This window comes from Perognathus longimembris, chromosome 4 (assembly GCF_023159225.1).
Source record: "Perognathus longimembris pacificus isolate PPM17 chromosome 4, ASM2315922v1, whole genome shotgun sequence".
Lineage (NCBI taxonomy): Eukaryota > Metazoa > Chordata > Mammalia > Rodentia > Heteromyidae > Perognathus > Perognathus longimembris.
Window position 1 is genome coordinate 91,654,891 of NC_063164.1, and position 23,166 is coordinate 91,678,056.

At 40.7% G+C, this 23,166-nt stretch overlaps 1 protein-coding gene across 3 annotated transcripts in view; it reads left to right on the forward strand.

Moving 5' to 3' along the window:
- The first annotated feature begins 3,393 nt into the window (after positions 1-3,393).
- The window catches only part of Uggt1 (UDP-glucose glycoprotein glucosyltransferase 1), a 128,468-nt gene continuing 108,695 nt past the window's right edge, over positions 3,394-23,166 (forward strand). For 2 of the 3 annotated variants that reach the window (XM_048345677.1, XM_048345678.1), the window contains exons 1-4: positions 3,394-3,611; positions 10,520-10,655; positions 16,363-16,445; positions 19,900-20,030. In XM_048345677.1, coding sequence (XP_048201634.1) covers positions 3,563-3,611; positions 10,520-10,655; positions 16,363-16,445; positions 19,900-20,030 — 399 coding nt within the window. In that variant the 5' untranslated portion in view covers positions 3,394-3,562. Of the gene's footprint in view, positions 3,612-10,129; positions 10,266-10,493; positions 10,656-16,362; positions 16,446-19,899; positions 20,031-23,166 lie in introns of those variants that run through there. The other variant, XM_048345679.1, reaches the window with a different exon arrangement.

Sequence of the window (23,166 nt, forward strand, 5' to 3'; positions counted from 1 at the left end):
CTGCCCAGTACCTGCTTTACCTAGGTAACTGGCACACCTGGAATCAGCCACCTCCCCTTACCTGGCCACACCTCCCCCGCCCCCAACCCTTCTCTCTGGCTATTCATCATCTAGGCCACAAGCCAGCAGTTTGGAAATAAACTTTTCTCTTCTGCCTGAATACTGTGTAGTGTTCTCTTTCATCAGCTACCTACTTCAATTAGCCTAACATATGGTGCTGAAACGGGGGAGGAGTTTTTGAGTCAGGAATGGCAGAATTCCTGACCATCCGCAAACCAAAGTACTGCAAGACCCACCTTTTATGTTAGGTTAATTAAAGTAGGTAGCTGATGAACAAGAACACCTCACATGATTCAGGCAGGAGAGAAAAGTTTATTCCCCAGCTGCTGGCCAAGATCACACATGGTGGGAGAGAAGGGCTGTGCTATGCCTTATCTAGGGCTGGGGTGGGGAGGTGTGGCCAGGTGAGGGGAGGTGGCTGTCTCTAGGTCTGACAGTTACTTAGGTAAAGCAGGTACTGGGGGAGACTTAAATAGGGGTGAGGAGGGCATCTGTGTGGAGCCCCCCCCTGAGGTGGACCTTACACTTTTCCTTTTCTCTCCTCCATTTCTTCTTCTTAGCAATCCAAATGTTTAATTCCACCTCCCCTTTTTTCCTCAATGAGCTTACATTTGCTATACAGAGGGGGATTTCACTGCTATATATCCATTCATATTTGCAATGTGTTCTAATCAATTTCACCCCTTTTGTTACTCAGTCCTTTTTTCCCCCTTCCTAAAACAATTTCAACAGATTTCATTGTTTTAGTTTCACAATGGCAAATAATCAATTTTTTACCACATTCAACCTTCTTCATCCTTCTTGTAATTCCTTCTTTTTAAACCAGTTTTGGCTAGGAATGTGGCTTAGTGGTAGAGTGCTTGATTAGCATGCATGAAGCCTTCAGTTTGATTCCTTAGTACCCCAAAAACAGAAAAGGCCTAAAGTGGTGCTGTGGCTTGAGTGGTAGAGTGCTAGCCTTAAGCAAAAAAAAAAAAAAAAAAAAAAAAAAGCTCAGAGACAGTGCCCAGGCAGGCCTGGTTAAAAAAAATATATATATTAAACCAATCTTACATAATTTCCCAACCTTTTTTTTTTTTGTGTGTGTGTGTGTCAGTTGTGGGGCTTGAACTCAGGGCCAGGGCCCTGTCCCTGAATCTCTTTGTGTTCAAGGCTAGCACTCTACCACTTGAGCTGCAGTGCCACTTTCAGTTTTTGAGTTGTTAATTGGAGGTAAGAGTCTCTCAGGGACTTTTATGCCTTGGCTGACTTCCAACTGTAATCCTCAGATCTCAGCCTCCTGAATAGCTAGGATTACAGGTGTGAACCACCAGCACCTGGCAATCTTCCAATTACTAAGGTTGAGGAGCTGTGTGACACTACATAGCAAGAGTTAAATAAGTGGAAGACATAGGAAGTATTCTATGTTTAGAGGGCAGTGCCGACCAAACTTGCTATGGAGTAAATAGCCCCTCTCTGGAGGAGCATGTGGACAGTATAGTAAGCAGAGACTATTCCATACAGAGCCTGCCATATAGCAATTAAGGTTAGCTGTACAGATCTAGATGCTGCCTGTCTCTGTTCCTGGAATGAAGCTAAATAGCTGAAGCTACTCCAAGAAAGGTCAGTCAGTTCCTTTTCATACATCAGGGACTACAAATGGTGGGGGGGGGGGGGGAAATCAACAGAGTTAAGAGTGCTACATTGGATCAAAATGTGAAAATAGATTTGATTTGATAGAAAAATCTAAGTAGCTAAACTGCCGGAAGTCATATCATAGTCGTCATATCTTTAGAGGAATTCAGGGACAGAGGAATTCAGGATGAAGACTTTGGGCAAAACTATGGGTGGAAGGGCAGGACAATGGGCATTGGGGTTCTGAGATATTCCTTTATGTTCTAGAAGTCTGATGGATGAAAGTGAGCTTGGGTTATTATTGTTGGCATTTGTGACGGAGTATAGCCATTAGTAGCCAACCACTTTTATGTGTCTTCATTCAATTATTTGTCAAAGAAACCTCTGAGACTACCCACCAGTACTACCCAAACAACATATATACATATATATGTATATACATACATACATACATACATACATACATATATATATATATATATATACCTTTGGCTGTGGTGTGAAATTGAAAGACCAAAGTGATTCCGTTTTGAAAAAGAGGCAGCCATGTTAGAGTTAGAGCTGATTCTGAAAAGATGAGAGTGCAGTCACTGGGAAAAACCACAACTATGTGCCCCCCAGTAACCGACTAAACAGATAGGGGCAAGCTGACTTAGCCAAGAATAAACCGTAGCCGTTTTGAAATGTGCAGATGGCCCCTAACCAATCAAGTTTGAACATACCAAGCATTGCTGAAGGTCGACCAATAGGATAGCTGCCAACATGGGAAGCCTTGAAGTTGTTTGTTCACCTGCATAAAGTGTGCAATCCTCTTCCTCAGGGCCCTTGTCTCTCAGCTGCGTCTGGTGAGCACGTTGGCCCGAATGCACATTCGCTAATAACAGCACCCTTGCCTTTGCATCAATCTTGGTCTCAGGGGTCTTTGGGGAATCTGTACTTGGGCACAACAAAATCACCTGCCTGGTGTCAATTGGTGAGTGGCGTGTGTGTGTGTGTGTGTGTGTGTGTTTGTTTGTACTGGAGCTTGAACTCAGGGCCTGCTTGCTTGTTCCTGAAATTTTTCACTTAAGGCTGGCATTCTACCACTTGAGCTATTCCTCCACTTTTGGCTTTTTGATGGTTAATTGAGGATATGAGTCTGATATACTTTCTTGCAGGGGTGGCTTCAAATGGCTCCCTCAGATCTCGGCCTCTGGAGCAGTTAGGATTACATGTGTGAGCAACTGGCACCCGGTTCCAGGGTCAAAAATTCTAAAACAAATTTCTGTGACTTATATTGCAAAAAGAAAAGACAAACTAATTCCTGGAGATTATGATGCCAGTGAGATAAGCCAACTGGGTGGTAGAATTTGCAGTGTCTCTACCACCCAGTTGCCATCAGAATGGAGGCTATCAAATCTTAGGGTTTAAGATGAAGTGTGAAATACTCAGAAACATTAAGACAATTGAGCAACAAATTGTGACAGAGTTTTTAAGGTAAGAAAGTAAGTAAACTCCAAAGGTTAAATCCAAAACCAAAGGCTGAAATCCCCAAGCGGTTCCACCAATTGATAATTGCGATCCCTCCCAAGACCTGGACCATCGCGTCTGGGAGGGACCAAGGCGGAGGGCGGGGCCGCCTCCCAGAGAAAATGGTGGCTACGGGATTGACGCTCTAGGATGCCTCAGCCTCAACACGGTGGCCGGAAGTCCTCCTGTCTTTGCCTCCAGGAAGCGGAAGTTAAGGGGCGACTGGCCGCGGGCTGTAGCTCTGAGACCGGCTCGCTAGCGGCGCCGCGGGAGAGGCGCGTGTCGTCCTCTCACTGGCGCAGTCTCCGCCGCTGTCGCCACGTTCCGCCCCGCCCAGGCGTTGTCGTAGGCGCTGTAGTGGACGGAGCGCGGCCCGGGCATGGGGGACGCGAGCGCCGCGCGTGTGGCGGCTGCGCGGCGGGTGACAGGTACACCGGGCTGGCGTGGGGAGGCCTCGCGGATGGGGCGGAGGTCTGAGGCGCGAGGTGCCCTTGTCACCTTGGGCTTTCGCCTCTGCCCTGACTCAGTTTCCCCTACAGTGTCACAACCCTCCCCTTCGTCGCGAGCAACTTAACTCGTCCCTAAGGGCCTTGGAGGACGCTGTCGGTGCCTCGGGTTGCCCAGGGCTTTCTCTTCAGTGCTCTGGAGCCTTTGTAGAGCCCGGAGACGCCTGCGGGGAAGTGCCCAGAGGAGCGTGTTGATTTAGCTTGGCCCTAGCGAAGTTACGACCCGACCTGGCACCGGCGTGGTGCGGGACTCCGCCTGTTCCGTTGTCCTAAAATGAAGTCAGCCGGTCTGCACTGTCGGTAGCTTCATTACTGAGTCTGTTGGCTTGAAAGCGGACAATCCGGCTTCACGTTTAGTGTGCATCCTGCCAGAAGAACAAGGCTTGCATATATCGCCTATGTGTTATGGTTGGGTTTTGTTCCTTGGGCAAAATCGTCAGCGTGTTTTGCGTTTGTTTCCTCATTTGGAAAGGAGCATATCTTGTCCATCTTAAGACCTGGGTCTTCCGCCTGACTGGGTTTTAGAAACGTTCCTTTGTGTACTTGCCAGCCAATTTTAGTATAAAGTGCTTTTTCTAGAAATACCTACTACACTGGCTGTATTTGAAGACATTTTAAATAGCATGCAAATAGTGGAAGACTCAGATGACTGTAGCCTTTCTACTTGGCTTGCTTTAAATAAATTTAGCTGAAACTTTTTTTTTTTTTTTTTTTTTTAATGCCAGTCCTGGGGCTTGAACTCAGGGCTGGGGTACTGTGCCTGTCCCTGAACTTTTTTGCTCTAGGCTGGTGCATTGCCTTTTCTGGAGTTTTTGTTGGCTAATTGGAGATAAGAATCTCAGATTTGTTTAACCCTGCTGGCTTCAAGCTCTGTTCCTCAGATCTCATCCTCCTGAGTAGCTAGGATTACAAGCATGAGCCACCACAGTGGGCAACTTGGCTGGAACTTTTTATTAAAGGAAGTAAACGTAATACATTGTTCAGTATAAAGGTCTCGGTGCACATTTAACTTGAGGGGACTAAATGGAGCTATGGAGAAAATTCAGTAAGTTATCTGATCATATTCATATCAGATGTATTGCAAGTTTTTTTTTTCTTTTTTTTTTTGCCAGTCCTGTGGTTTGAACTCCTATTCCCAGTTAACTACCAAAAAGTTGGAAGTAAAGTTCAGGTGGTAGAGCATTAGCCTGAGTTTGAGCCCAAGGACTGGCACCAACCCTTCTCTCCTACCCTCCACCCCCAAAGAATAATAAACATGTACCATCTGTATCTTTTTTTTCTTTTTGAGACAGGGTGTCCCTATATAGCCTGGGATGGCCTGGAATTTGCTAGGTAGTTCAGTCCCTAATGCTGGGATTACAGGCATGTTCTGCCACATCCTGCTGTAGTTTCTTTATCTTACTGCAGGTAAATGAACTGGAGGTTAGCATTTTAATATAAATGTACTAGAAAAAAAAATTTTTTTTGCCAGTCCTGGGGCTTGAACTCAGGGCCTGAGCACGGTCCCTGGTTTCTTTTTGCTCACAGCTAGCACTCTACCACTTGAGCCACAGCGCCACTTCTGGCTTTTTTTTTTTTTTTATATTTGTGGTGCTGAGGAATCGAACTAAGAGCTTCATTTTTACAAGGTGAGCACTTTACCACTAGGCCATATTCCCAGCCCCAAATGTACTAGAATTTTAAAGGTTCATTTGGTCCTAGAGGTTCTGTTGATCTATCAAGCCACAGCCAATGCAGTGCCACATTGACTATTCTGACATTTGTTGTCATTCAGATGATTCAACTTTGTAAGCATGTTTAAGGACCATTAGAGTCAGAATGGAAGGGATCTCATAAATTGAAGGCATCCTTAAAAGACCACCTTCAGTGAGGTTCTTATCTCTTTTTCTCTGGATAATCTTTTCCTCTGGTATTACCTGTGGAGTCAAGTATTTGTAGTTAGACTGGCAAACCTCTTCTTGAATGCATAACTTTCATAGTGTTCTTTCATCTTATTCTCATCTTTAATAGCAACTCTCTTCAAGAACTACACTTTCAAACAATGCAAAGTGTATTTGGGTAAGTCCTCTGTACACAGTATTTTCATTTTAACTCTATTTACAGTACAAGATTTTGTGTGTGGGGCTGGGAATATGGCCTAGTGGCAAAAGTGCTTGCCTCGTATACATGAGGCCCTGGGTTCGATTCCTCAGCACCACATATACAGAAAATGGCCAGAAGTGGCACTGTGGCTCAAGTGGCAGAGTGCTAGCCTTGAGCAAAAAGAAGCCAGGGACAGTGCTCAGGCCCTGAGTTCACGGCCAAAAAAAATAAAAATAAAAAAGATTTTGTGTGTGTGCGTGCATATGTGTGCATGCAAAACTCAGGCCTCAATCTCTCCATCTGCTTTCTTATTCATGACTGGTGCTCTACCACTTGACTCATGTCTCTGGCATTTTGCTGAGTTAGTTTTGTCTTCTAGCAGGCTTCAAACCTTGAACCTCAGATCTCAGCCTTAGTTTTATAATTCTCAGCTAGAATTATAAATATGAGCCATTGTTATCTGGCTCAGTCCTAATGTTGACCATTATTGACACATACCTTTTTTGTTGTTACCTTTCATTGATGGATGAAGCCTGGATTTATTTTATTTTGTGAGTGCTTCCTGCACTCCAGACATTATGCTAGGCATGGTAATGATGACAGACAAAACTCCTTGCTCTTGAGGATTTTATATACAGTCCCCGAAGCCACTGTAAGTAGAGATCTGTCATGCTGGTTGGAAAATTGGCCTTTGTCCTAGCTTCTTTGTTTTTAAGTTGAAACTGTTCCTCTGTGTCACTTTTTTTTTTTTTTGCCAGTCCTGGGGCTTCAACTCAGGGCCTGAGCACTGTCCCTGGCTTCATTTTGCTCAAGGCTAGCACTCTGCCAACTTGAGCCACAGCGCCCACTTCTGGGTTTTTCTGTGTATGTGGTACTGAGGAACCGAACCCAGGGCTTCATGTATACAAGGCAAGCACTCTTGCCACTAGGCCATATTCCCAGCCCTCTGTGTCACTTTTGTTGTGAGAACATGGCCAGGAAGAAGCCATGGACTTGCTTTGGTTCTTACAGTAAACAACTCTGCCCAATCTGAATCTGTACAATTAGATTGTTATCCCTCCTAAAACTTTATAGGATATAGCATACTACTGTAAACTCCCAAAACAGGCTGGTAGAAGGGCCAACATTGCCATTATTAGCCTACCAGTGTACCTATGGATGAAAGAGTAAAAGCCCCCTGAGCTTATATTTAAAGTGGTGATGGCAGTACTTCATTTGTAAAACATATTTATGGAATATTTACTGGGTGCTAGGCACCATGCTGTTCCTGTGGTCAACAAAGTAGACATGGTTGTCATCCTGAAAGAGCTTCAGTCTCTGGCTTTCTGTGTCTGAAGATTTGGTCCCATAGTGTACATAGAGTACCTAACATGCTTTCTCCCAGTGTCATTGCTCAGTAAAGGCTGAGATTTCCTGAGGGGTCTGTGTCCTGCCCCCAGTTTCCTTACCTCTTACTACTTGCTGTCTACCTGGTGTTACTGTGTAGTTGTGTTCAGTTACATAAAGAATCATCACTTTGTAGGGATTGTATGCCCTGCTAGGCCCATTCAGGACATATTGATCATAGTACTGTTTATCAGTACCGTTTATATGTGGACTTCAACTTATGAAGTCAATGACTTTGGAGAAGTCTTCTAGCCACAGAGGACCTGCATATTTCCCAAGGCATATTTTTGATGATGTGCTAGTCTGTACTTTAGAAGGTATTTTTTCTTAAGATAAAATGTGTTACTACAATTGTTCTGGGACAGTACTTGGCACTTTACAAAGTTATATTCATAATGCCATTTAATTCTCACAGTGACTCTATGTGGAAAATGGTATCATTCCTTTTTTATAGCCTGGGAGGTACAGAGCCAGGGAAGATAGCTGTTTACTTATGGTGCAGCTCCTAGTAAGGCAGAGATCAGTAATATCACAGTTTGAGGCTAGCCTAGGCAAAAAAATTACCAAGTCTTACCTCAACAAATAAGCTGAGTATGGTAGTATAAAGCTGTATTCCTAGGAAAGTAAAGAGCATCATGGTCTGAGGCCAGCTCCAGGCAAACCTGGAGACCATGTTTAAATGATATCTAAAGCTAGAGGCAAAGAGCAAAATAAGTAGCAAATCAGGGACTAATCCCAGCCTGCCTGACTCATAACAGATCTTTTCTTTTTATGAACTGTGCTTTATCATACAGAGCAGGCTTCTGAGGCTACAGAGCATCAGCACAGGGATGCTGTCTGAAGTTGTGTGTAGAACTCTTTGACAAATGTCAGTAGCTTTACTAGGTTCTGAAAGGAGCATATGCCATGTCCATTTTCAGCAAGGAATCAGTGCTCCTACATTTTGCTATCAGAGTTCTAGTGTGGTATAATGCTGTTTTTAGTAGGGTTTTTTTTTTTTGCATGTGTTCTTTTGTTTCTGTAGAGTCTATAATAACCTATTCTATTTTTTGAACTTCAGATAGGATATTCAGATTATTTTTGTTTGTTTCTACAGAAGCTGTCAGTGTCTGATTTTAGATTCTTCTAAAAGCCACTTCTCTATTTGCTATAGTTTATGTTGCTTTTGCCTGTTACTCATAAAATACTGTGTGTTATAAGAAGCAGCATGTTAGCACAAACGATAATACTTTTAATTTAAAAAAAAGAAGCTACTAATTTCTCCAAGAAGCTATGGACTGAACCTTCCCTGCCATTGGATTATATAACCAATATGGAGCAGCTGGGGTGAGACTGTGTGGTCTTAGTGGACACTAACATTCAGGAGAATAATAATTAGCTACTGGTTTCCTCTTTGAGCCTCTTGGCTCCATTCTGACTGGTAGGACCTGGATTCTAATTTTTTGAGAGGAGATTTCACAATGTTGCCGACAGATGGATTTGTGTGGTTGAGGCAATCTGAACCTGCCTTAGCTTCCTGTGTAGCTGGGACTATCCACTTGCACCACCAAGCCTGACCTTTTATTTATTTATTTATTTTTGTGTGCTAGCAATTGAGCTTAGTTCCTTATACCTGATAGGCAAGTACTCAGCCTGTGGATGCTGAGCTTTGTACAGCTCAGGGGAAATAGGTTCTGTTAAGTGAGTCTCTGGCTTGAAAAATCAGATCAGAGAAATCTGTAGGTGCCTTTTTCTAGAAATGGCCTGGATACTGCCTATGAAGATCTTAGAAGATTTAGAAAGGCTGCCTAGGGGGAGCCAGTGTCTGCCTGCTGTGGCTATGCTGCATGCTAGACACCAGGCTTCCACATTTTGTAGGTGGGCAGGCCTCAGAAGCATTGAATTCTTATATTTGCTCATTTCAAAATGAGTAACTTATTATTATTTTTTTTGCCAGTCTTGGGCCTTGAACTCAGGGCCTGAGCACTGTCCCTGGCTTCCTTTTGCTCAAGGCTATCACTCTGCCACTTGAGCCACAGTGCCACTTCTGGCCGTTTTCTATATATGTGGTGCTGGGGAATCGAACCCAGGGCTTCATGTATACGAGGCAAGCTCTCTACCACTAGGCCATATTCCCAGCCTCAAAATGAGTAACATTTTGAGTCCCATTATAATTGTTTTCTGAAACTTGGCGGCTTAGAACAACAGAAATTTGTTGTTTTACAGTTTTGAAAGCTTGGCATGGCAGCACTGCTTTCTTCTGAAACTGTGGGGTGGTTTTTTCCTTGCCTCTTCCAGCCTGTGGTAGCCCCAGGAATGCCTAGGCTTGCAGTATAATTCCAGTGTCTGTCTCTATCTCCAGCTGGTATTTTCCCTGTGTCTGTTCACATAGTTTCCTTCTGTGTGTCTGTCTCTTAGTCCAACTTTCCTCCTTTTGTAACACCAGCTGTATTGGACTAGACTGTCCTAATGACCTCATCTTTTTTTTTTTTTCTCCAGTCCTGGGGCTTTGAACTCAGGGCCTGAGCACTGTCCTTGGCTTCTTTGTGCTCAAGGCTAGCACTCTACCACTTGAACCACAGCGCCACTTCTGGCTTTTTCTATATATGTGGTGCTGAGGAATCGAACCCAGGGCTTCATGTATACAGGGCAAGCACTCTGCCACTAGGCTATATTCCCAGCCCTATGACCTCATCTTAACTTGATCCTCATGTAAATGCTCTGTCTCCAAATAAATAAGCTTTCATTCTAAACATTTTTTGGAGAATAAAGTTCAGCCTGTGACACCATTCATTATTTTTGTTTCATCTGTCTCAATTTTGTTCTTGTGTTCTATAAAATACATTTGATGGAACCTATTTTGCAACTAACTGGCTATAAAATATCGAGCCCCAAAGGTGCTTTGAAACCTCAGTAGGGAAGAATGTAATAAACTACTCACCTTAGTTATGTTTCAGATTTAGCAGTTTTTGGCAGGTATCTGTTGGAGCTAGGTAGTAAGTGCTCTTTTGCTTTAGAAACATTTTTTATTTCTGTAATTTTAATGTTACTTTGTGACTGCAAATATTAAGGTTGTTTCCTGTCTCTAAGAACTAAGAATTAAAAATAGGGGAAAAAAAGAACTAAGAAGTGGCTGGGGATATGGCCTAGTGGCAAGATTGCTTGTCTCCGATACATGAGGCCCTGGGTTCAATTCCCCAGCACCACATATACAGAAAACAGCCAGAAGTGGTGCTGTGGCTCAAGTGGCAGAGTGCTAGCCTTGAGCAAAAAGAAGCCAGGGACAGTGCTCAGGCCCTGAGTCCAAGCCCCAGGACTGGCAAAAAAAAAAAAAAAAAAAAAAAAAAGAACTACGAATTTAACATTATCTTTTTCCTTTCTAGGGCTTTGCTATAAAATGGGAATTCTGATTGCCTTCGCTGGATTATGGCTACTCTCCTCAGTAAAGGCAGATTCAAAAGCTATTACAACCTCTCTCACAACCAAGTGGTTCTCTTCCCCACTCTTATTAGAAGCCAGGTAAGGAGACATTTTTCTGTTTCACATTTTTTAAAAATTTTGTTTTTGTTGCCAGTCCTGGGGTGTGGACTCAGGGCCTGAGCACTGTCCCTGGCTTCTTTTTGCTCAAGGGTAGCACTCTACCACTTGAGCCACAGCGCCACTTCTGGCTTTTATCTATACATGTGGTGCTGAGGAATCGAACCCAGGGCTTCATGTATACGAGGCAAGCACTTTACCACTAGGCCATATTCCCAGCCTATTTTCACATTTTTTTAATTCAAATATTGGTTCTGTCACTAAATGAATATTCATGAGCCTTTTATTTTTAGGCAGTGAGAATATGTTTTCAGGTGCATTTATTAAGATTCCCTCACACTGTGCTGTATGCTGTACAAAGGCTGTTAGCACACAGGGCTATATTGGCTCAGAGACATTATATAGATCTGTCTATTTATCTATAGCTATGTATCTATATGTATCTCACATTCTTTCCACAGTAACTGTATCATAGAAATCTTTCCATATCAGTTTATACACATTTCAGATATTTTACCTGCCACGTAGTATTCTACCACACTGTAACATTTTTAATTTGCATATATTAACTGTACTAAAATGAGTTTCCTTGTGATGTTTTCATACATAAATGTAATATATTTTGATTCTATCAGAATGCTTCTTTTTTCCAGTCTTGGGGCTTGAACTCAGGGCCTGGATGCTGTCTCTGAGCTTTTTTTTATGGCTTAAACCATAGCTCCAGTTACACTTTTTTGGTGGTTAATTAATTGAAGATAATAGTCTCATGGACTTTTCTGCTTGGGCTAGCTTTGAACTGCTTATTTGAAACCACTCTTCACTTGTAGAGAGAGCTTAGACTGCCATTCTTTGTCCTATGTCTGACTGCTCTCTGTCCATCTGGATGAGAATGAAGGGTTAGAATCTCTCTATATATATCAAGGCATGCACCTACTATAGTAGACCTTTTGTGTTCCTTATGTCTAGCCCTAAGGGACTAAAATATGTCTGGGGTTTGTATTTGATGCTGGGTACCATCCTTGGGCTTTTTTGCTCAAGGCTAGTGCTCTACCACTTGAGTCACAGTTTCACTTCTGGCCTTATTGTTTGGCCTTATTGTTTTGTATTTACTTCTTTTTGTCATTGTTGGACTTGAACTCAGGCCCTGGGCATTGTCTCTGAGCTTTTTTACTGAAGGCTAGTGTTCTACCACTTTGAGCCACAGTGTGACTTCTGGTTTTCTAGTGGTTAATTTGAGATAAAAGTCTCATGGACTTTCCTGCCTGGGCTGGCTTTGAATTGTGATTCTTAGATGTTAGCCTCCTGAGTAGCTAGGACTACAGGCATGAGCCACCAGCACCCTGGCTCATAGTTTCCTTATTTGCAAAATGGTTATAATTGGAGAGTGGATGTAAGGATTTATGGACACAGGTGAAAAGACCAAGCATGGTGACTGTAATATAGCAGAACCTCCTTCAGTATTCTTTTTTCCTTTTCCTTCTAGTCCTATATAAAAGACCTAATCTCTCACAGTAAATTTGAAAATCTTAGAAAACAATGTTAACACTGAATTTGTGCTAATTTTTCTATTTTCTGGTATTACTGGAATGAAACTCAAGTCCTATACTTGCAGGCAAGCAGACACTCACCATTTAAGACATGCCTGCAACTTCCTCCCTCCTTTTTTTTGTGCTAGTCTTGGGGCTTGACCTCATGGCTGGGTGCTGTTCCTGAGCTATTTTGCTCAAGGCTAGCACTCTTCCACTTGAGTCACAGCTCTACTTCTGGCTTTTTGGTGGTTAGTTGGAGATGATTGTTTCATAGACTTTCTAGCCTTGGCTGGCTTTGAGCCAAGATCCTCAGATCTCAGCATCCTGATTAGCTAAGGATTACAGGCATGAGCCACTGACCCTCAGCAGCAACCCTCTGTCTGTCTATCTGTCGGTCTGTCTGTCTGTCTGTCTATTTTTGTGTCTGTTCTGGGGCTTGAACTCAGGACCTGGGTACCGTCCCTGAGCTTTTTTTTATTAGTGCTCTACCACTTGAACTATAGCTGTACTTCCAGCTTTTTAGTAGTTAATTGGAGATAAGAGTCTCATAGACTTTCCTGCCTGGGCTGTCTTCGAACTTTGGCTTTGAACCTCAGGCAGGTCCTTTGATCCTCAGCTCTCAACCTCCTGAGTAGCTAGGATTATACGCATGAGCTACTGATGCCTTATTTTTTAGCCATTTGACAGCTTTATTGAGACTCTGTTTCTGTGAAATTTGTGTTTGGTCATTCCCCTTTTACCTGCAGATTAATTGCTCACTGAGTTCACTTGACCTGGACAGAGACCCAAATCAGTTCCACTAAAGTAATTGGCCTTCACTTAGAGGTAGAATGTATCTACCTCTGCTGTCAGAGACAACCCTTTGCATCAGGGTTTGGTAATGGCAAGGTAATTTAAAAATCATGTCAATTGGAGATAATCCTATATTTAAGCAGACTAGTCTGATTGTATAGGCAGTCAGTGTATCTTTTATTGCTAGATCTATTTTGTTCTACTATGCTTATTCTTTTCTAGGCAAAGAAATGTATACTATAGAGCTGTAACATCAGTTAATTTCGAAACCTGCTAATAGTTCAAATCTCATTTGATATCCTTTGGTGGATCTTTTACAAAATTCTTACTTGTAGCATTGTATTGTAAGCAAACTGGTAATGTATGTAACAAGTACAAAGAGTTTGAGTGTGATAATATATATGTATATATGTATATATATATACACACATACATACATACACACATAAGTTTGACTTCAGATCATGATTTTCCTACTTATACCCCCACCTAGTAGGGATAACAGTTATGAGCCATCAGGTCCAGTTTATTTGTTGAAACGGGGTCTCACTAATGTTTGGGTAGGCTGGGTATAAACTATAGATCTCCAAACCTCTTCCTCCTAAGCGTGAGGGAGTCAGATGCACCCTACCACATTTGGCCCAAGACATGGTTATTTTGGTTATTTTTGAGGCAGGATTTCACTTTATGCCTGGGCTAGGCTGGGCTATGATCTTTGTACTTGTGCTTTCCTTTTGTGCTTTTCCGAGAATAGCAGGCACATGCTTCAGTGTCTAGCCACTTCTTAGCATGGAGTCTCTCGAACTTTTATGCCAAACCTGGCCTTGATCTCTGCCTCCCTAGATTGCTTCCTCCTGAGTAGGTAGAATTAAAAACTTGAATCACTGTGCTTATTTGAAAACTTTTTTTCTTTTGCTGACACTAGGGCTTGAACTTAGTTAGGGCTTGGGTGCTATCTCAGCTTTTTTGCTCAAGCTAGCAGTCTACTATTTGAGCCACAGCTCCACTTCTGGTGGTTAATTGAAGATAAGGCTCCTGCCTAGGCTGACTCTTCAAACCACCAATCCTCATCACAGCCTCCTGAGTAGGTAGGATAACAGGTGTGTGTTTGTCAGCTCCTGGCCCCAAAACTTTTACTATGACAGTTTAAAGTGTTTATGAGTGGGGGAGGTGGGCATACTGTATTCTATATACATTATTTACTTTTAATGATGACCAGAGCTAGGATGTGGCTCAGTGGCAGGTGCTTACCTAGCATACATGCTTGAGGCTCTGGGTTCCATCCCTAGCACCTGAGAAAATAAGTCAATTCAAGTCTAATTACTACTACCCTCTCCCTCACTCACTGGTGTATTTTGAATTGCAGATGTCATATAATTTCATTTGTAAAACCACAGATTTTTATTGAGGAGAAGTATTAGAAGCTAAAAAGCAAACTTTTTTTTTTTTTTTTGCCAGTCCTGTGCCTTGGACTCAGGGCCTGAACACTGTCCCTGGCTTCTTTTTGCTCAAGGCTAGTACTCTGCCACTTGAGCCACAGCATCACTTCTGGCTGTTTTCTGTATATGTGGTGCTGAGGAATCGAACCCAGTGCTTCATGTATACGAGGCAAGCACTCTTGCCACTAGACCATATTCCCAGCCCCAAAAGCAAACTTTTATAATGTAAATAAAGTGACAATATTCTTTTTAGTAATGTCTATGGTAGCTTATCTTGTAAATGTGACTTTGTTGTTGTTGTTTGTTTTTGTGTCGGCTTGAACCCTGGGCCTGGGCACTGTCCCTGAGGTCTTTAGCTCAAGGCTTGTGCTCTACCACTTGAGCCACAGTACCACTTCTGGTTTTCGGATGGATAATTGGAGATAAGAGTCTCATGGGCTTTCCTGCCCTGGCTGGCTTTGAACTATGATCCTCAGATCTCAGTCTCCTGAGTAGCTAAGATTACAGGCACGAGCTACCAGCACCCGGCATGAATGTGACTTTATTTTATTTTTTTATTTTTGGCCAGTCCTGGGCCTTGGACTCAGGGCCTGAGCACTGTCCCTGGCTTCCTTTTGCTCAAGGCTAGCACTCTGCCACTTGAGCCACAGTGCCTCTTCTGGCCGTTTTCTGTATATGTGGTGCTGGGGAATCGAATACCCTTGGTATTTATTTTTGTATCATGGTGTATGTTAGTACCTGTTTGCTTAGAGTATAAGCTGTTCTAAGGTTGGCCTATTGTTTGTCAATTACTAGAAAGCCCAGAAAAATATTTTTCTCAAGGAAGCATTAAGTAATTTAATATATTAATGATAACGGCTGTTTTCAAGAACCTATTTTTAGAGAAGCTGTGTGTTACCAGGACGTTTCTTATTTTTTCCCATATTTCTGTGTCTAGCTGTGGAGTAGAGTGAGAGTTGTACACCCCAGTGTTGACAAGTAATGGGAAAGTCTTCCTTTGGCTAGGTAAGCTGAGATCCAGATCTGTAGTTTGCCTTAAGACAGTGAAAGATCACCACTGCGTTAGAAGTATGGTCTGAAAGGCAGATAACAATTTATGTGAGTCTTCCATTCAGTTGCTACATACATTTTTTTTTTTAGGGGTTTTAGAGTCCTAAATGAAGGCAAATGAGAGTGGCTATTATTTTAGGTTAATAGTGTAAAGCCAGAAGAAATGAAAAGATGACATTAAGTTCTTTTTTATTTTGTTAGGTCAGTGTTAATTTTAAAATTTGGTGATCATGATTTATGGATAACACATTTAACATGGTAGTTTTATTCTTGTAGAAATCTTCATAGGGTTCCTGTTTACTTTGAAAGAACCCTTGACTAAACTTCATTTTTTGGTTGTACTGGGGTTTGAATTCTGGACACGGCATGTGCTTTATTGGTGCTCTACCACTTGAGCCACATCTCCAGCCCAACTTTTGGCCTCAAGCTCTTGCTAGGCTTTGGCTGGTTCTCTACCACTTGAGCTGTGCCTTTAGTCTCCCCCCCCCCTCTCATTTTTTATAATAACATCTTTTGGAAAGTAAGTGAATTACCAATTCTGAATTCTCCTTCCACTATTATGAATAGCATTTTTGTTAATGTCTGTGTTATGTTTTTATTATTCTAAGTGTCTTATGAAATAGCTACTAAGTGAATACGTTATTAAGCAAATTATTAGTAACTAGCGAGACAGAAAGATTTGCTTATTATTTACAAAATATATGTAGGTATTTAGTGTGTGTGTGTGTGTGTGTGTGTGTGTGTGTGTGTGTGTGTGTATAGCCAAACTATGAGTATCTGGAAACTTAAAGACCTCTTTTAGTTCTGTGTAGTAATATAGTATATATTACAGTATTTTATTAAGTTTTATTACTGACATTTCCCCCTTTTTTTCCCTAGTGAGTTTTTAGCTGAAGACAGTGAAGAGAAATTTTGGAATTTTGTAGAAGCCAGTCAAAATATTGGATCATCAGATCATCACGGTAAAATTGAAGCAAATGCTTCTTTGACTTGCTGTCTGGAAAACATTAGAAAAATAGTTTCTTTTTTTATACTATGTGTGATATGGCAGTTAATGGAAAACATTTTTAATCTTTAATGACTAGAGTTATTATGACAGGCAGGAAGAACTGATAATCCAAATAATCATCTTATTCTATTCTAATTTGATTTATTTTCTCATCTTATTTTGGTGCTAGGGATTGAATTCAGGGCCTTATAGGTAGATGATAAGCATCTGCTCTGTCACTGAGCTACTCTTTCAGCTCCTAAAGTCTTTATATTGATAAATTTATTTATTCAGAGAAATGTGCTCTTGCTAAGTTGTTGACCTTATATTGGGCTCAAGCAGTCCTTTTGCCTCACCCTCCTAAGTAGCTAAAACTACACATAGTGGCCATGTTGCCCAGCCTAAACAGTTATGTTTTATGCAGTTAGTAAGTTTGACTATGAAGACTAACCATTGTTTATGTTCTATTGTGTATGTTTAGTAACATGCTATGGGAATATTCTGTGGAACTTTTTTGTTTCTTTGTGCCAGGCCTGGGTCTTAAACTTAGGGTCTAGGCGCTGTCCTTGAGTTTTTTTTTGCACAAAGCTTGTGTTCTACTGCTTGAGCCACAGCTCCACATCAGGCTTTTTGCTGGTTAATTCAAGAGTCTCAAGGACTTTTTTACCTGGTCTGGCTTGAAACCAGGATCTTTAGATCTTAGTCTCTTGAGTGGCTAGTGTGATCCGTGCCAAGCTGTGGACTTATCATTTGCTTGTTTGTTTATTTATACATACCAGTTCTAGGGCTTAAACTCAGGGCCTGGGCACTATCCCTGAACTTTTTTGCTCAAGGCTAGCACTCTGGCACTTGAGCTACAGCACCACTTCTGGCTTTTCTGTTTATGTGGGTGCTACTGAGGAATTGAACTCGTTCATGCATGCTAGCCAAGCACTCTACCACTAAGCTACATTCCCAGCCCCCATTTTATTTTAAATTGTTTACTATTAACTTTATGTCTATCTGATTTGGTTTATTCTTTTGTTGTAAACTAATTATATAACTGATTTATTGTGTTAAGCCTGTTATCATGAAGTTAATGCTATCCAAAATGTTTTCCATTATGCCAGCCAGCTACTGATTCAGTGTCGTGGTATCAAACTAATGATTACTCATTAATGGGTCACTCCTTTATAGTTTATGCTGTGCTTTCATAAATTTTTTGTAACTTGTCATAAGCTTTAGAGGATATAAACATTAAGTCAAAAGGTGCTGATTTCTGAGCATAGTCATTGACTACATAATAATGTTTTAGCCAATGATGGACCACATTTGTAACAGTGGCCTCATAGGTTAGATTATATTGCTCAATGACCTCATACCTGTCATAGTTTGTATTAGTATACTGTATGACTTTAATACAATGATTGTATCCTGACTGTGAGGACTCATTTCTGTAGGTAAAGCCTTGAATATTACAGGCATAGTTCTTATTGGAAAGAGAATGTTTAGAACCTCTATCATTGATGTTAGCTTTAATGGAATTGGCTGTTTTAAAATTTTTATTAAATCTACATATTTTAATAGTATCAGAATCTCTCTCTCTCTCTCTTTCTCTCTTTCTCTGTCTCTCTCTCTCTCTCTCTCTCTCTCTCTCTCTCTCTTTTTGCTAGTCCTGAGGACTGGACTCAGGGCCTGAGCACTGTCCCTGGCTTCTTTTTGCTTAAGGCTAGCTAGCACTCTGCCACTTGAGCCACAGCGCCACTTCTGGCCTTGTCTATATATGTGATGCTGGGGAATTGAACCCAGGGCTTCATGTTTATGAGGCAAGCACTCTTTCCACTAGGCCATATTCCCAGCCCAGGATCACTTGTAATAGAAATACATAACTGTTTTGGACAAGGATCTATAATTTTTAGTTATATAATTTAGAGTCAACTAGAATTAAGTTATCTAAAAATTATTTTGCTTTTAAGATTTCCTGGAATAAATTTGTAAAAGTGGGTTTATACTGCATTTTGAACTCTGCCATGTAAAATGAAATTTATTCAGTATAAATGATACATACTTATAGATAAAGTATATTTATATAGGAGTATAAGTTCTTAGAATTGATCATAAAAGAATGCTAAATATTATTTATTTGAAATATTATTATTTTAAATACTATTCATTTTCCTTTTTTTTTTTTTTTTTTGGCTAGTCCTGGGCCTTGGACTCAGGGCCTGAGCACTGTCCCTGGCTTCTTTTTGTTCAAGGCTAGCACTCTGCCACTTGAGCCATAGTGCCTCTTCTGGCCATTTTCTGTATATGTGGTGCTGGGGAATCGAGCCCAGGGCTTCATGTATACGAGGCAAGCACTCTTGCCACTAGGCCATATCCCAGCCCCACTATTCATATTCTTACCAACCAAATATAGCAACTAAATATGGCAACATTTTGAGATATTTCTTTCTAGTCTCCTTTTCTATATAGAAGATGCAAATGTAGCATAGAACCTTTTATATTCTACTTTTAGAAAATTTTAGAAAATTAAAATTTTTCCTTTTAAGATTGAATATATAATCTTTTAGACACTATTAAATGATAGAGAGGGCAAAGATAAACAAAAGGCTATATACAGAAAAATCTTGTTTCTTTCTCATCCCTGTACCTTCTGTTTCTTCCCTGCTTTTTATATCCATTTAAAATTCACTTAGCTTTCTTTTTCTTTAATTATTTTTAAAAAATACACACTCATTTTTCCTTTTGGCACACAAGATAGCTTACTATGTCTATTATTTTATGTTTGTTTTTCATTTGCCTGAGTAGTTTTCATATTGTACATTTTATTGTTTCTCTTTCACATAATTTGGTCCAACATTTTGTTTAAATGCTTCTTAAACTTGATGATTTTATCAGTATCCTTTAATATCTGGTACTTCCTTATCATTCTGCTCAGTTTCTTAGTTATTTGAGTAGATAATATATGCTTTGTTTTGGTAATATAATAATAAGAAGTCATAGCCTTTGCCTGTAGAAGCCCAAAGTCTAGCTGAGTGGTAGTTAGTGAATAAGGAATGTAGTAAATGATGTGATGGGTGAAAGAAGTAGGCAAAGAAGTCATTCTGGGAGCCAGGGAGATGTAAGAAGTTCATTGAAACATGAGTTAGGTAGGGGTCAGACTTTCCAGTACTCTGTGATTTCATAGCTGAATTCTCCCTTTGGAAGTAAGTAGAAGTATGTCATCCAGTTAAGTGGGAAAATAGTACAACTCTAGATAAGGTGTAGTTTAAATAAGAGGAAGAGCTCATCTGCAATGTGAACATATCCTAGGGAATTTTAATCATTTGACAAAAGTTCACATGAATTTGTAATATATAGTTTTATACTTTATGAACTATCTTATTTGACATCTCTAGTCATATACAATTGTTTGGGCTAATACTGTTTTTTTTTTTGGGGGACAGGTACTGATTTTTCCTATTATCATGCAATATTGGAAGCTGCATTTCAGTTTCTATCACCTCTACAGCAGAACTTGTTGAAATTTTGTCTGTCTCTTCGTTCCTACTCAGCTACAATTCAAGCCTTCCAGCAGGTAAATCCAGTGCTTCTAGAGGATGTGACAGTTAGTTAGATAAATTGCAATTATCCTGGAATTTAACTAAGAAATTATCACTTTTTTGCCTGACTTCCTTCTTTCCTTCCTCCTTCCTTCCTTCCTTCCTTCCTTCCTTCCTTCCTTCCTTCCTTTTTGTTTTCTTCCCTTTTTTTTTTTTAAAGCAGTGCTGAGGTTTGAACTCAGTCTTTTCTTTCTGTATCTTTTTTTGCCAGTTCTGGGGCTTGAACACTGTCTCTGGCTTCTTTGTGCTCAAGGATAGCACTCTACCACTTGAGCCACAGCGTCACTTCTGGCTTTTTCTATATATGTGTTACTGAGGAATTGAACCCAGGGCTTCCTGTATATGAAGCAAGCACTCTACCACCAGGCCATATTCCCAGCCCTTTCTGGATCTTTTTATTTGTTCTTTGTTTCAGTGCTGCCCATCCAGCCTAGGGTATGGCACATATTAGGCAAATGAGCCACACATCCTGAGGTTCCAAATTACAGATTTTGAAAGACAATTTTTTCTTGTTTTCTTTTCTTCAGCTCAAGGTTCATTTATTAAGTGAAAATGACTGGGTGGGACTAACTCATCTAGGGAGTGAGTAGCCCCGAATCTCAGTTGCAGGGGAATTTTTTCTTATTTTATGTAAGAAAAAGAATATAAAAAATAAAAACAATTAAAATTAGTGGTTCTCCATTCTCAGTGTTTCATATTACAGTATATTTCACCTTAGGCAACCTCCTTTCATCCTGCTTCTATAAATCATTTGCATCTTTATTGCTTACCACTGTCCTTCACTCAGTGTTTTCCTACAGAAATTTGTGATAATATTGTCTTTCCCTTGAAAGTTTCTTGCACTTTGGTAGTATTGGTGATGAAAACCAGGACACTGTGTATGCTTGGTATATGTTCTCTTCTGGTAGCATCCCCAGCCTTTTTGCATTTTGTGTCTAAGAGCCTAAAGGACTTGTTCTTTGAAGTTGTTCTTCAATATAGCTTGGTGGTAACTGTCCTTGGTTAACATTCTCAAATATATAGTAAGGCATTATTTATTGCGGGACATTTTCCTAATGTTGTAGTTTTTTTTTCCTTTTCCCTGGTTTTGTCTTCAGTGATTCATATCATCTGTGTGTTGAGTTTGCTGTTTGCTTATCTTTTTTTTTTTTGCCAGTTCTGGGGCTTGAACTCAGTGCCTGAGCACTGTCCCTGGCTTCTTTTTGCTCAAGGCTCGCATTCTACCACTTGAGCCACAGCGCCATTTCTGGCTTTTTCTATATATGTGGTGCTGAGGAATCGAACCCAGGGCTTCATGTATACGAGGCAAGTACTTTGCCATTAGGCCATATTGCCAGCCCACTGCTTATCTTTTTAAAACCATATATATTTTTGTTATTGTAGAGGTGATGTACAGAGGGATTACAATTTCATAAGTCAGGAAACGAGTACATTTCCTTTTGAACCATGTCACCCCTTCCTTTGCTCTCTCCCAGTTTTTCCCTCTTGTCCCCACCCATGAGTCATAGAGTTCATTTTCCACATTGTCTAGTGAGTACTACTGCTGTATTTGGTCACCCTTTGTCCCACCTTTTTTGTGTCCCCCTTTCCCTCCCTAAGACAAATCAAGTAACAAATAAGTCAAAAGGAAAAAACAACAAAAACAGCAGCAGCAACAAAAATCTACTATTTCCATTTCTTGGAGTTCATTTCACAAAATATAATTTTATATGATCATATGTACATAGCTGTTAAGCCTTTGTGATCTGCTTCTAGAATATCCCCCTCTGGTCTTACTGTATGAATGTTTAGAGACCTGTATAATTTATCACGTCCTAGTATATATATATATATTTTTTTTTTAACAGTCCAATATGTTTACTTGTAGATTTATAGGCACATTCCAGTTATCTCAAATGAGGGAAATCATGTAACTATCTCTTTTTTTGAAGGGTTAGTCTGGCTTACTTTACTTAATATAATTTTTTCCAAGTCTTTCCATTGTCTTATGAATGGTACAATATCATTCTTTCTGATGGAAGAGTAAAATTCCATTGTGTATATATACTACATTTTCTTGATCCATTTGTCCACTTAGGGGCATCTGGGTTGATTCTGTATCTTGGCTATGGTAAATAGTGCTGCAGTGAACATGGTTGGTAGCTTTAGTGGGGCATTCTTTTTGTTCTATTGAATAAGTACCCAGGAGTGGAATTGCTGGGTCATGGCTCTATGTTTTGTCTTTTGAGGAACCTCCATACTGCTTTCCAGAGTAGTTGATCAAGTTTACATTCCCACCAAAAGTATAGTTATGTTCCCTTTTAGCCACATCCCATCAGCATTTAGTACTGTTTTCCTGATAATGGCCATTAAAACTGGGATAAGTTGGAATTTGCTTATTTTTATTACTGGTCATACTCTCCTGAAAAACACACACACATACACAAACACACACACACACACACACACGCATTTGTGTGCCAATCTTGGGGCTTTAACTCAGCCTGGGCACTGTCCTTGAACTCTTCCATTTAAGGCTAGCACTCTATCATTAGAGCCACAGCTCCATTCCTGTGGGGGTTTTTTTTTTTTGGTAAATAATTGGAGATTAATCAATCACACCAATTGTTAATGAAATGATTAGTAATTAAGAATTAATTAAAAAATCTCGTGGACATGCCTTCCTGGGATGGCTTTTAACTGTGACCCTCAGATCTCAGCTTTCTCAGTAGCTAGGATTATAGGTGTGAGCTACTCATCCCTGGCTTATTTATTTATTTATTTATTTTGGGGTATGGGAGGTCTGCAGCTCGAGATTGTAACTCAAGACTGCAGCCATGTTTTACTTATTTTTTTTTTTGGCCAGTCCTGGGGCTTGGACTCAGGGCCTGAGCACTATCCCTGGCTTCTTCTTGCTCAAGGCTAGCACTCTGCCACTTGAGCCACAGTGCCACTTCTGGCCATTTTCTGTATATGTGGTGCTGGGGAATCGAACCCAGGGCCTCATGTATATGAGGCAGGCACTCTTGCCACTAGGCCATATCCCCAGCCCAAAACATTTTTTTTATTTTTATTTATTTATTTATTTATTTCTTGGCCAGTCCTAGGCTGTGAACTCAGGGCCTGAGCACT